We start from the raw sequence: 12,275 nt of genomic DNA on the forward strand, positions 1-12,275 counted from the left end.
ATCCTGGCCTAAATTTTTAAAGATTATCTTACCTAAGCTCAGGGAGAGAGAGGGTTTTTTAAAAATCACTTCTTGATTTCATAGTGAAAGGTGAGTTCCTCTTCTATAATTTTGCACCCTGGAGCAAGTTATTATGTGTCTTGGCCAATCTGAGTTGTCGTTTCCACCCCACCCCTACCCCTATATTTAGGATCAGAGCATGAACTGTATTGCATTGGGAATTTTTTGGCTTTAACATAGTAATGTGTTAAAGTAACACCACCACCCCAAAAAAGGGCTGAGCCTTCCATATGGAGAATACAGCAAATCCAGAAAGGAAATCAGAAAGTTTTCTTCAGAATGACTCTAAAAGAAATAAAGAAGCAAAAGAACAGAAGTATGTGTATTTGTATTCCTCTGTCAGTCTATGAAACATTCTAAAGAGCACTTTTATTTTTCAAACAGCCTCTTGGATTCAAAGCAAATGATGGTTTTGTGAAGTTTTCTGCTGTGCCACTCTCCTGAGAGACTTGGCCTTTTTATATGCCGGATAACAACGAATTGAGCCATAGAAACACTACTTGAGCTTCAAGGATTTCACCCTTAACTTCTTTGAAAGGTTTTAGCCTGCTAGTGATGTTTTGAAGGCTAAATTTCCCTAATATTTACAGCGCGGGAGTCCTGGTGACACCATGAACTCTAAAAGCTCTCTCTTCTCTTCCCTTGACTCTCTTCATAATTTTAATATTACAGCAGCCCATTTTACATGGCGCATTGATACTTTTGTTTTTGAACCTTGTTTAAACAGGGCACCATCAGCAGTTTAGATTTCTGTTGTGCGGATTAATACGCTGCCAGCCCAAAGAGGGCTGGAGACCGCTAACCCATTTCATGAAGGATTTAGGAATGCATAGCCCTTCCAGAGGTTTCCCTTCAGGGTTTTTTTTTTTTTTAATGAAACCTCTTACCTGTTACCTCCAGCTGCCAGCCTTGCATAGCAGAATTGGGTTGTTCCATTGTACACAGCTGGTGTATTTTATCTGCCCACGTTTCTGGCTAGTGAAATTAGGATAACCTCTGGTTATATAACTGAAAGTGAGCCTATAGTACAAAACACGGTGGCAGTTGTATGATGTCCCATTAAATGCATCCCCATCCTTACATTAAAAGGTGATTTGCAACTGTGTACTTTTTTTTGGTGAGGGGTTATACAGTCGTACCTTGGTTGTCAAACACCTTGGCTCCTGAACACCGCAAACCTGGAAGTGATTGTTACAGTTTGTGAACTATTTTTGGAAGCCGAGTGTCCGACGGGGCTTCTGCGGCTTCCGATTGGCTGCAGGTGCTTCCTGCAGCCAATCAGAAGCTGAGATTTGGTTTTTGAACATTTTGGAAGTCGAACAGACTTCCAGAACGGATTCCGTTCGACTTCCAAGGTACAACTGTTTGTTTTATGTCTTGAAAAGCATCCTAAAACCACATGGTGAAGGGTCAAATATAATCCTATAATCCTATAAATCAATAAATTAAATCAAATAATTTTCTGGGTGGAACACCGTCGATTGAGCTTCCATGTTTTCAGAGGATTTGGTTCACACATTCTGATGAGTCATCAAATGTTGAATTACTGTGATGCACAGCATGTGTATGAATCATCTTTGAGAAATGCAAATTGATTCTCAACGAGCCCATTATGCATAAAGGTATTTACATCTCCCAATATATTTCCTCCCCGTTGTGATCTACTCCTCCTCTTATTTTCCATGCTGGGCTGGAGAAATGGGAACCACGACCTAGTTCAATTAAGAGAAAATAAGAGGTTGAGCAAACTTTGTTGCTTCTGTCACCTTTGCTTTCCCCAGTAGTTTCCTATGGATGTTAAAAAGTGTGTATAAAGCAGGCATCCGTTCATTATTTACCACATTGGTATCTCCACTGTTCAGTCTAAGCATTGAATTTTATTGAAGGAACAATCATCATAATTAACAATTATATACAGTTTTAGAGAGTAAAAAGTGCTTCACATATATTATTATCTCAGTAATTCTTCGTGCATACAGGAGGCAGGTAAATCTACCCAGCATTCTAGATGGCAGCTGAAACCAAAGTATGGTGGTTTTCCTGACGCCATCTATTGAGTGCCCAGTTCTTAACCTGGGACTCAAGTCACTCTGCTACATTAGACATCCTTTCACTGCAGTCCTTATTTTTAATAGTTTCCATGCCCGATAATGTTTCACTTTACACCCTTTAGCGATACCATTCCTTTAGGACATTTTAATGGTTTTCTGTTGGACAGGGATGCACCTGTGCTACCTGCATCACTTAGAATATACCCCAAAGAGCAGCATGAGAACTGCTTCTCTGTGATGCAGCCTCATGTCGTTGTGGTGAGCATCCTTCTGGGCCAACAGCTATTTGGCGAAGATGAGAAAGTGCTCGTGTGGCCATTTGAGTCCATACCACAGGGAAGCAACTTCCTTACTCTTTGACTGCATATGAAGGAGAGCTCAAGGTCTGCTTTACCTGAAGAAGATTGTCAGATAATAATTCCAGTTACTGGTTGCCAATAAGATTTCTATTCATAGTTCTTCCGTGTAACTTAGGCTAATCATAGCAATAACTATTATTATTAAAGGTAAAGGGACCCCTGACCATTAGGTCCAGTTGTGACCGACTCTGGGGTTGCGGTGCTCATCTCGCTTTATTGGCCGAGGGAGCCGGCGTACAGCTTCCGGGTCATGTGGCCAGCATGACTAAGCCGCTTCTGGCGAACCAGAGCAGCGCACGGAAACGCCGTTTACCATCCCGCTGGAGCGGTACCTATTTCTCTACTTGCACTTTGATGTGCTTTCGAACTGCTAGGTTGGCAGGAGCAGGGACCGAGCAACGGGAGCTCACCCCGTCACAGGGATTCGAACCGCCGACCTTCTGATCAGCAAGTCCTAGGCTCTGTGGTTTAACCCAGTTACTTGTTGCCAATAAAACTTCTATTCATAGTTCTTCCATGTAACTTAGGCTAATCATAACAATAACTATTATTATTATTATTATTAATTTATTTATACCCTACCTTTTAACCAGATGGGTCTCAAGGTGTATTCGTTGACTTCTGCTAATCAGTAGTACAGGTGCTTATGCTCCAAAAACCTCTAGTGCAGTGCATTGACTTATTATATTGCAATTTGACCTGCCCCCCCCCCAGCCTTCAGAGGTGAGGCAGGGGGAAATTGGAGAAAGGGCCGACCCAGTGATAGTGTCCCACTTTGGGACACCCTCCCGCAGACAGATCCTAGTGCAGGATTTAAAACTTTTTATTTCTCCAGAATTTTATTTCCTTTTGATGTACCAATTAGTGCTTACACTTCCTTTGTTCATGACAATTTTAAAGTAATTTTCAATGTTTAATTTTACCAGCGTTGTAGTTGGGTTGCTTTTACGATTGTGTGCTGCTTTGAGATGAATTTTAGTTGGAAAGTGACAAATGTGGAGTGTATGTTAAAGATAAAAGGTATATAATGGGATTCCGACGGAACATCAGGAAGAACTTTCTGACAGTAAGAGATGTTTGATAGTGGAATGGTCTCCTTCCGGAGATTGTGGGCTCTCCTTCCTTGGAGGTTTTTAAGCAGAGGTTGGATGGCCATCTGTCATGGATGCTTTAGTTGAGATCCCTGCATTGAGAGGGGTTGAACTTGATGACTCATCCCTTATTATTCCAACTCCATGATTCTGATTCTATGACTCTATATTCAGTTCAGTATTCTTCTCTTCTGTAATTGCCATAACTAGTGATATTTCGCCTTTTCTCTCTTGTCTTTCCAGTGGGATGGCGTAGGTCCTCTCCCGGACTGTGCAGACCCACCAAAAGGAATTCAGATGCTGTGGTATCCATCCATAGTCAAACCCTACCTCACACTTCTCTCTGAGTGCTCAAATCCAGATACGTTGGAAGGGGCAGCTGGCGCACTACAAAATCTGGCCGCAGGTAGTTGGAAGGTATGAACCCTATGTCTCTACTTAGTCAAATTCTTAAGAAACCTACCACAGGTACATTGAGTCAATATATGAAAGATGGGTGCAAAACCAGGAATCCTTGTTGTTAAAAGGTTTTTTTAAAAAAGAAACGCTCACTGTCAATAATAATAATAATAATAATAATAATAATAATAATAATAATAATATTTTTATTTATATCCCACCCTCCCCAGCCGAAGCCGGGCTCAGGGCGGCTAACAACCATGTAGTACTGCTCCAGCTACTCACCAGCTCCCTCCCTGTCCTGCAATCCAGCGGGAGCAGGAACGATTGCTGGTAACATATACTTTTTTGCAGGACAAAACAAATCAAAAAGGCAGTTGCTGCCACCACTCCCTTGTATCAGGGCACCAGAAGACTTAACCCAAGGGAGAAGGTTATTCTTCCTAGTTACCAGTTGCCCCACCCTGCAAGTTGCTTCCACAAAATGCAGGCAGAAATTCAACAGATTCAGTAGGCGGCTAAGTAGTCAGGCTCTGGATTCAGGCTTTCCCCCAGAATGGCACACAGGACAACAAGAAAGTTTTCTTTTTAAAATTTATTTAAAAAAACAAGATTAAACACACTTAAAAGTAGGCACATCTCTTATACGTTTCAAACAGAAAAAATAAGAACATTATCGAGTATTGCTAGCTAATGTACTTACAAAATGAGAACAAAGGCAAGTTAGAATGGTTCTAAAGTCCTCAGTTGAATCCGCATCTCAAAGACAGTAGAAATCTTCATCACAAAGAAACGAGCAAGACGACTGTCAGCATGGTAGCAAACTGACAGAAGGACATAAAGGCAAACAAGTGATGTGTTTGGCTCCAAGATCTGACTATCTGAACTCTATGCCTCTACATCAAGGGTCAGCAACCTTTCTCAGCCATGGGCCAGTCCACTGTCCCTCAGACCATGTGGTGGGCCGGACTATATTTTGGAGAAAAAAATGAACAAATTCCTATGCCCCACAAATAACCCAGACATGCATTTTAAATAAAAGCACACATTCTACTTGTGTAAAAACACACTGATTTCCAGACCATCTGCGGGCCGGACTTAGAAGGCAATTGGGCCGGATCCGCTCCCCAGGCATAAGGTTGCCTACCCCTGCTCTACATTAATGGTTAGAAAACAGGCACTGGCCAAAATGATTTCCCCCCTTAATTTGCTCTGCTCACATGTTTGAGTTGAACAAAGCAGTCTGGTTGCAGGGATATCCAGTACCATTTGGCACTCATTAACATCCTTCCTGACAACTTTAGCAAAAGACCAAGGATAAAAGGGAATACATAGGATACGGGGCCCCTTATCTGACGTTGGAGAACAACCCGAAGCTGCTCCATTGACGTACTGTGAGACAAGGATTGATTCTGCAGAAAATCCTTCCTTGGAACTTAATTAGGTACTGTAACACTGACGTGATTTAATACGTTTGTTTCCATATTATGCCAACATGTTTTATTTATGCTACGAAGCCGTTAATTCAGTGTAGTAATCTATATGGACCAGGTAGTAGAGGACATGATTTATCCTGCCAGAGCTAGCTAAAAATAACCCATATATCAATAAGATGCATGGTTTGTCATGTCCAAGGTAAGCATGTTTGACCAAACAATCACTCTTTGAAATGGGAGGTCAGCAAACAAAATTGGTACAGCTGAGCAGTGAATGAAATAATCTGCTTACCTAGAAAACTTGTATAGAATAAACAGTGGCTCTCTAAGCTTCTTCATTCTACCCTGTCAATTTGCCTCAAATGTGTTTGACCCTGGAGGGAGACTGTTTCCAAGAGAAAAGAAAAGTGCCTAATCCACCTTGTATATCCTTTGCTTAAGCAAAGTCATTTAGTCTGCTGCTTGCCCACTGGTGGTGCCTTTTTATAATGTGGGAAATATTTATTCACAAAAACCTGACTACAAATAGAGCTTTCTTCACACTTATCAGCAAATGCCCTCTCAATAACATCACTTTTTTGGGTGATATACAGCAAATAGTATGCTTGTGAAAATACCCAAGCACACACACACACACACACACACACACACACACACATATTACAGTGGTGCCCCACAAGATGAATGCCTCGCAAGACGAAAAACTCGCTAGACGAAAGGGTTTTCCGTTTTTGCGTTGCTTCGCTAGACGAATTTCCCTATGGGCTTGCTTCGCAAGACGAAAACGTCTTGCGCTTTTTTAAAAAAGCCGCTTGAAGAGGCGCAGTTGCAACGGACCGTGCTTCGCAAGGCGAAAAACATCGCAAGACGAAAAGACTCGCGGAACGAATTCTTTTCGTCTTGCGAGGCACCACTGTACTGTTATGAGTTATTGTGTGTGCCAGACACCTATAACCCTAACAAGTATTAAAAGCTACTCAAGCCAAGCTAACTTCTTGATGAGGTAATCACCTGGGTGAGGGGGTCATAAAGAGAACAAAGGAAAGGGGGCTCTGTGCCAGATGGCAAATGGGTGGGGCTTCTCCCCCATGTTTTAGATAGTTAGAAGGACAAAGGCTGAGTTTGATGTGAACCCCTCCTTCATAGGCTCAGGTTGTATAAACAGTGGTACCTCGGGTTATGTACTTAACCTGAAGCACCACTTTAGCTAATGGGGCCTCCCGCTGCCACCGCACAATTTCTGTTCTCATCCTGAAGCAAAGTTCTTAACCTGAAGCACTATTTCTGGGTTAGCGGAGTCTGTAACCTGAAGCGTATGTAACCTGAAGCGTATGTAACCCAAGGTACCACTGTATGTATGTAAATAGGCCATATGTCATAAAGACACCAATGTCCACTGTGCTTCATTCCCAAAAGCAAACATGAACCCTAGGTAAGCACCTGGGACCCCTGAAATTTTGCATCTGCTGGGAGTTTGGTGTGCAACAATACTGTAGGCTAAAGCAATCTCTCAAAGGCCAAAACAAATCCTGCAGTGTTTCCGAAGAGATCACAGATGAGACGTTGGGAGTCTCTTTCAGGGAGAAGATTCTAGAACTACCAGATAGCTAACGAAAAAACCTCACAACTTTCCTGTGTCATCTCATCAGGGGTGCTAGCAAGATTTTCTGAGCTCTGTACGCTTTATCAGAATTGGGCCTTCTACCCTACCCACAAAAGATAGCACAAAAGTGTGTAAAATTTATATTCCATGCTTTATATCATATGCAGATGCATTCATATTCATGTCCTCTTTTGCAGAAGGGCTGGGTCCCCGATATAGATAGAAATGAACTTAATAATAATAATAATAATAATAATAATAATAATAATAATAATATCAGGGACCACAGAATGACAGAGAGGTTAGGCTGGCCTCAACCAGAGCCAGAGCTTTTTCGGCTGTGGCTCCGATCTGGTGGAATGCTCTGTCACAAAAGACTAGGGCCCTGCAGGACTTGACATCTTTCCGCAGGGCCTGCAAGACAGAGCTGTTCCACCAAGCCTTTGGCCAGGGCACAGCCTGACTCCCTCCTTTGGCAATCTTCCCAGAACTCTAGCCCAATGGTTGCCATCAATTTGATTTGAATTAATTTTATAATTAAATGATTTTAGAATGTTGTATTATTTTATTGTTGTTAGCCACCCTGAGCCCGGCTTCGGCTGGGGAGGGCGGGATATAAATAAAAAAAAAAATTATTATTATAGCTGATACTTTGCCTATCATGGTATTTCCATTTTATATCATACTTAACCTGCTGAATTTCTGCCCGCTGCAGCTGTTAATAACACAAGTGTTCACCCTCCCCAAGTGCCATTCCTAAGCTATGCAAAAAACCTGAGTTTTATGAGCTTGTTACTGTGACCCAAAAAAAGAGAATTCCACAGCAGAAAATTTGTAACAGTAAAGTTTAATTTGAAACTCCAAAATGATGCACCTATGCTCTTACAAAAGACAGCAATATATTTCTGCTATTTGCATCCATATGATAATCTATTTCTCATTTTGCACTGTTTACGGAGAATGGGGAGGAGTGTTGCAAGGGGGCAGGAGAAGCCCCCCAAGACAATTTAGTGGTTGCAAATAGCTGATGGAATAGAGGTTATAACTCCCTTCCTGCTGCTGTTTCCCATGCCGTGGATGTAGTTTGCAGTTGCCCACCTTAGATTCTCAGGCTAATTCCTCCAAAGGATAAAGCCTTAGAAACTGAGGTTTTATGATAGCACTTAAAAACTAAGGGGTATCGTTATGTTGCAGTCTTTTCCTCTTTAATTACCTTGACTCGTCTAAGAAGGGACAGTTCCAATGAAGAGGGGGCATATCGTGATGAGCTGCGATTCTACAGAGCAGTGTCTGCTAGTTATGCCCCACAAATTCCATTATCTATAAATAGTCTCATAGAATTTAATGCAACTTCCATGCATGCCTTTGACAATTTAGCAGCCACTGGAAGCAAAAGAAATGGTTTTTGCTTTCTGCCTTACCTATCTATGAATTGGAGCAAGCTGTTCCCATAGGAATTGCCTTCCTTTTCATGCTGAGCAATTACTTGAACGCTGATGTCAGACTGATTTATGGAGTAACTGGATGATTAAGTATATTGGCAAGCCATCTAATTTTAAAAGGCGCAAAAGACCCTCTTTTGTCTTTTCCCATTTTTATGGTGTCTTTTTTTTTAAAAAAAAAAATTATCCTTCAGTAGATTTGTGGAAGCTTATTGACCTGCAATCTAGAAATGCAAGGATGTTTCTCAATGGCTTTAGGCAAACTGAAAGAATAATCAGGACACACAAGAGTGAATCTATTTCTCAATTCTTGGGGAAGGATGAAGAAGCTGTCTTTCAGCATCTCAGCCTGAATGTGTCCCCGCAGTGCGGACTGCTCAAGATAATTGCTTGCAAATATATCCTAATTGACAGGTTAGGTACCCAGAGATACCTCACATGATTAATAAAGGTGCCTGTATGGTTCAGGTCTTGAAGGCATGAATAAGATTATAGCCTCAATCACAATGACAGTTTGTAGATTCTCTCTGTAGCTTCTCTCCAGGGGGCTAAAGAACTGTTGCTCAATCTGGGGGAAACTTGGGACACAATTGTTGTTTTACACATTTTGGCCAGTCTTTCGGCTTCACCTGCTTTGGGCAGCAGACCTCCATGCCTTGTCACATACTGCTTTTTAAACTCATGTCACTTTCAAAACTCATTTGTCATACAGAATGGAGCCTGCTGTCTGAGAAAACACAAACACAACATCCATTAGTTGTGTGGTTCTTTTGGATCATGGGGTTTCACAGATTTATCACAGATTTCCTACAGAGCTACAATTTCCAGAGTGATTTAACAAACATTCCCTCTTCCTAGGGAACAATTGAGAGTTGTGGGGACAATAGGTCGGGGGGGGGGAGAGACTAGGTTATATAATATAATAATAGTATTTATGTAGCACTTTTCCTAAGTGGTTCAAACACTTTGCTTATATAAGTCATTCTTACAGCCAGCCTGAAACATAGACCAATATTATTATCATCCTTCAATCCTGGTTTAGGATGAGAATTCTGGTTAGCATTAATCAGTGCCAAAATAATACTTAATATGGGAGACAATTGAGAAGCATACAATCTCATTGCCCAGTCCGAAGCTTTAGCCATGGATAAGTGATCAGAGGCACATCAACAGTGGGGTTTTTTTTTTGGGGGGTGCCCTTTCTGAGTTTATTGAAATATAAAAAATAATACATATAAACCATGCCAGAAAAATCACTGGAGCAGGGCAGAAAACAAAGTTTGTTGAACAAGAGACAGTTGCTACACAGGAATACAACATGGCAACCAAATTTTCCAAAATAGCGTTTTCCACATTCAAGTTCGAAACACCTTTGGAGACACGCTACTTGTGTTATTTCCCCTGCAGTAGTCAAAGTCCATGTGTTGTACGTTTTGTTGTGGTTTCCATTGTTGAGCTATGGAGATCCTGGCTGAAGTCAGTATCCCTTCAGAGTTACTTAGAACAATTTTTTTGTGTTTAATAAACAAAGTTATGGAGAGGCGTTGCTAGAGGATTCAAGTATGTTAGATATTTCTCAATATGCTTCTGTCCAAAATAATGAAACCTGGGGCTCACGTTATTGGCAAAAAAAAGTTACATCAACACATTTATGAAGCATAAATTATCTGAATGATTTTTAAATTGGGAACTTTGACTTTTGGATTACCTGTTCAAATCAAAGTGATCAGGAACGGGTCGTTTAAAATCACATCTGGCAGTTCATGAACTTCATTTTCTTCTTCTAAATAGCAGACATCATGGTAATTAATGCCTTGCTCTTGCAATCTGTAGAGCTCCCTTTTCTTTTCATTCTGCCTCATACAATATTTTGTTACAGTGGTCAGTCTATATCCGCGCTGCCGTACGGAAAGAGAAAGGCCTGCCTATACTGGTAGAATTGCTTCGAATAGATAATGACCGGGTAGTATGTGCGGTTGCAACAGCTTTACGGAATATGGCCTTAGATGTCCGAAATAAAGAGTTAATAGGTAAGTGCTTATATTGTGCTATGTCTTGTTGGAAAACATCGTTCTTATCCCTTTCACCTCAGCATGCTGCCGTCAAATTTGCTTGTGTGTGTGATCCTGAAATGCTACTCTTTGAGAAATAGCTGCTGGATGTTATTTAGCATTAAAATATTAAATTATTTTCTTCTATATTCAGTAATGCTTTAAAAATAAAAATACAGAAAACATTAGCATGATCTCCTAAGGCTCTAAGTGCATGCCCTGACCCAGGATCATTGTTGCCTTGTGTCTCTTCTGACTAGGATCAGAAGTCATTTGCTCATCCAAACTTTCCCCCTTCTCCCCGACTTAATCCAGTGTGGTTAAATTATCAAAGTTAAACTTGAAGGTATGAGAAAGTGAAAGAAGCGCATGCCTCTTCTCCCCTCTTTCAAAAAACCAGAGTACATTCTCTGGCCCTTTGGTGGATTTCTGTATTTTTATTTTTATTTTTAAATCAAAATCCCAAGACGGTTGAGCCACTAGGAATTAAAGCATTGTTACAGCTACTGAGTTGTCTTAGAAAGAACCATATGCGGTTTTAATATATTTAGACTGAATAGGAGGAGTTTCTACTTGGAATAAAGAACCCTCGTACTTCTGTTGCCTCTCCAGCATGTCACGAGAAAACCACTCATGCTATTTTTAGCATAATCAGAAAACTAGGAAGTGAGTATTCTTTATATAGGAAGCATACTGAAAATCTGTTCTTGCTTTTATTGAATGATAATTGGCACTGAAAAGCTCATCAGTGATTTGGTTGCTTATAAAATGGCCAAGTTCACTGGCTGCCTGTTGAGTTTTGTTAATTATACTCTTTGGTAATAGAAACGGTGCAAGTTTTACTCTTGAATTGGAACGTTTTATCCCAGCTGTGGTTACCATTTATTTCATGTGTATGATTCCTTCTGTTGTCCCTATTCTGACTATGGTCACCTCACTTTGAAATTTTTCATACTGTTGCTTTGTTTGGTGAGTGTGTGCTACACAAGCCATTGAGTTATGCTCACCTGCTGTTCACTGTAGTTGAGAAGGGACTGCAAAGAATTCAAGAGATAACAGTCTGAAAAACAAAAACAAATGCTAGCTCTGTCAGGAGGTATCACATGCAGCAATTTGGGTTTTATTCATGCTGTGTGACTCAAGATAAAATGGTTGTGCAGGTGGAGTACAAATCGTCTCCTAGGTACTGTCCACAGTATGTAATGTGGAAGAAAACCAGGCAGTGCTGAATGTCACAGTGTCTGCCAGCTATGTTCTGCAGGGGAAAGACTGGTAGACTTGAGGTGTAGCAGGGCAGTCAAAATGACATTCGTGTCCAAAAGCCATTTTTACTTCACTGAGAAGTCTCTCACCACCTAGCCAGTAGTCAACTGATTCAACGTGAGACATGAGGTTATTATTTTTTAACCACGCCATACAAAATGCTTATTCTAGTCACTTTTCTTTGGGCCCATGTCTATTTTCTAAAGTTTATCATTTGAGTTGGCTGCTTTGAAGCATTCTTTGCTGGCCACCACAACAAAACGCAAAGTGTTTTCTGGGAGCAAATTCTCCACTCATTCTTTAAAGGTGGTTTCTCTGTCCTCACATTTATGGCATGAAAGGCTGCCTTGACTGCCAGTTGACTGGTTTTAATTCTCCAGTGGATAAATACATATTCAGAGGGCCATTGGGCTATTATCTTCAGTCATGTTGGCTACAGTTTAGAAAGAGAAGAATATTAAAGAGTAAAGGAGCTCACAGAAGGCTTTTCAGAGTTGCTTCAAATGCTGCTTTCCCCATC

General features: G+C 40.9%; 1 protein-coding gene and 1 long non-coding RNA gene across 11 annotated transcripts in view; one reads left to right on the forward strand and one right to left on the reverse strand.

Moving 5' to 3' along the window:
• Positions 1-12,275, forward strand: part of CTNND2 (catenin delta 2) — a 529,021-nt gene that overhangs the window by 463,568 nt on the left and 53,178 nt on the right. For all 7 annotated transcript variants that reach the window (XM_082234188.1, XM_082234191.1, XM_082234190.1 and 4 more), the window contains 2 exons: positions 3,805-3,978; positions 10,321-10,471. In XM_082234188.1, coding sequence (XP_082090314.1) covers positions 3,805-3,978; positions 10,321-10,471 — 325 coding nt within the window. The remainder of the gene's footprint in view (positions 1-3,804; positions 3,979-10,320; positions 10,472-12,275) is intronic.
• The window catches only part of LOC309538846, a 103,073-nt gene that overhangs the window by 15,105 nt on the left and 75,693 nt on the right, over positions 1-12,275 (reverse strand). The gene's annotated exons all lie outside the window — the stretch shown is intronic.

This window comes from Podarcis vaucheri (assembly GCF_965113315.1).
Source record: "Podarcis vaucheri genome assembly, chromosome: 8".
Lineage (NCBI taxonomy): Eukaryota > Metazoa > Chordata > Lepidosauria > Squamata > Lacertidae > Podarcis > Podarcis vaucheri.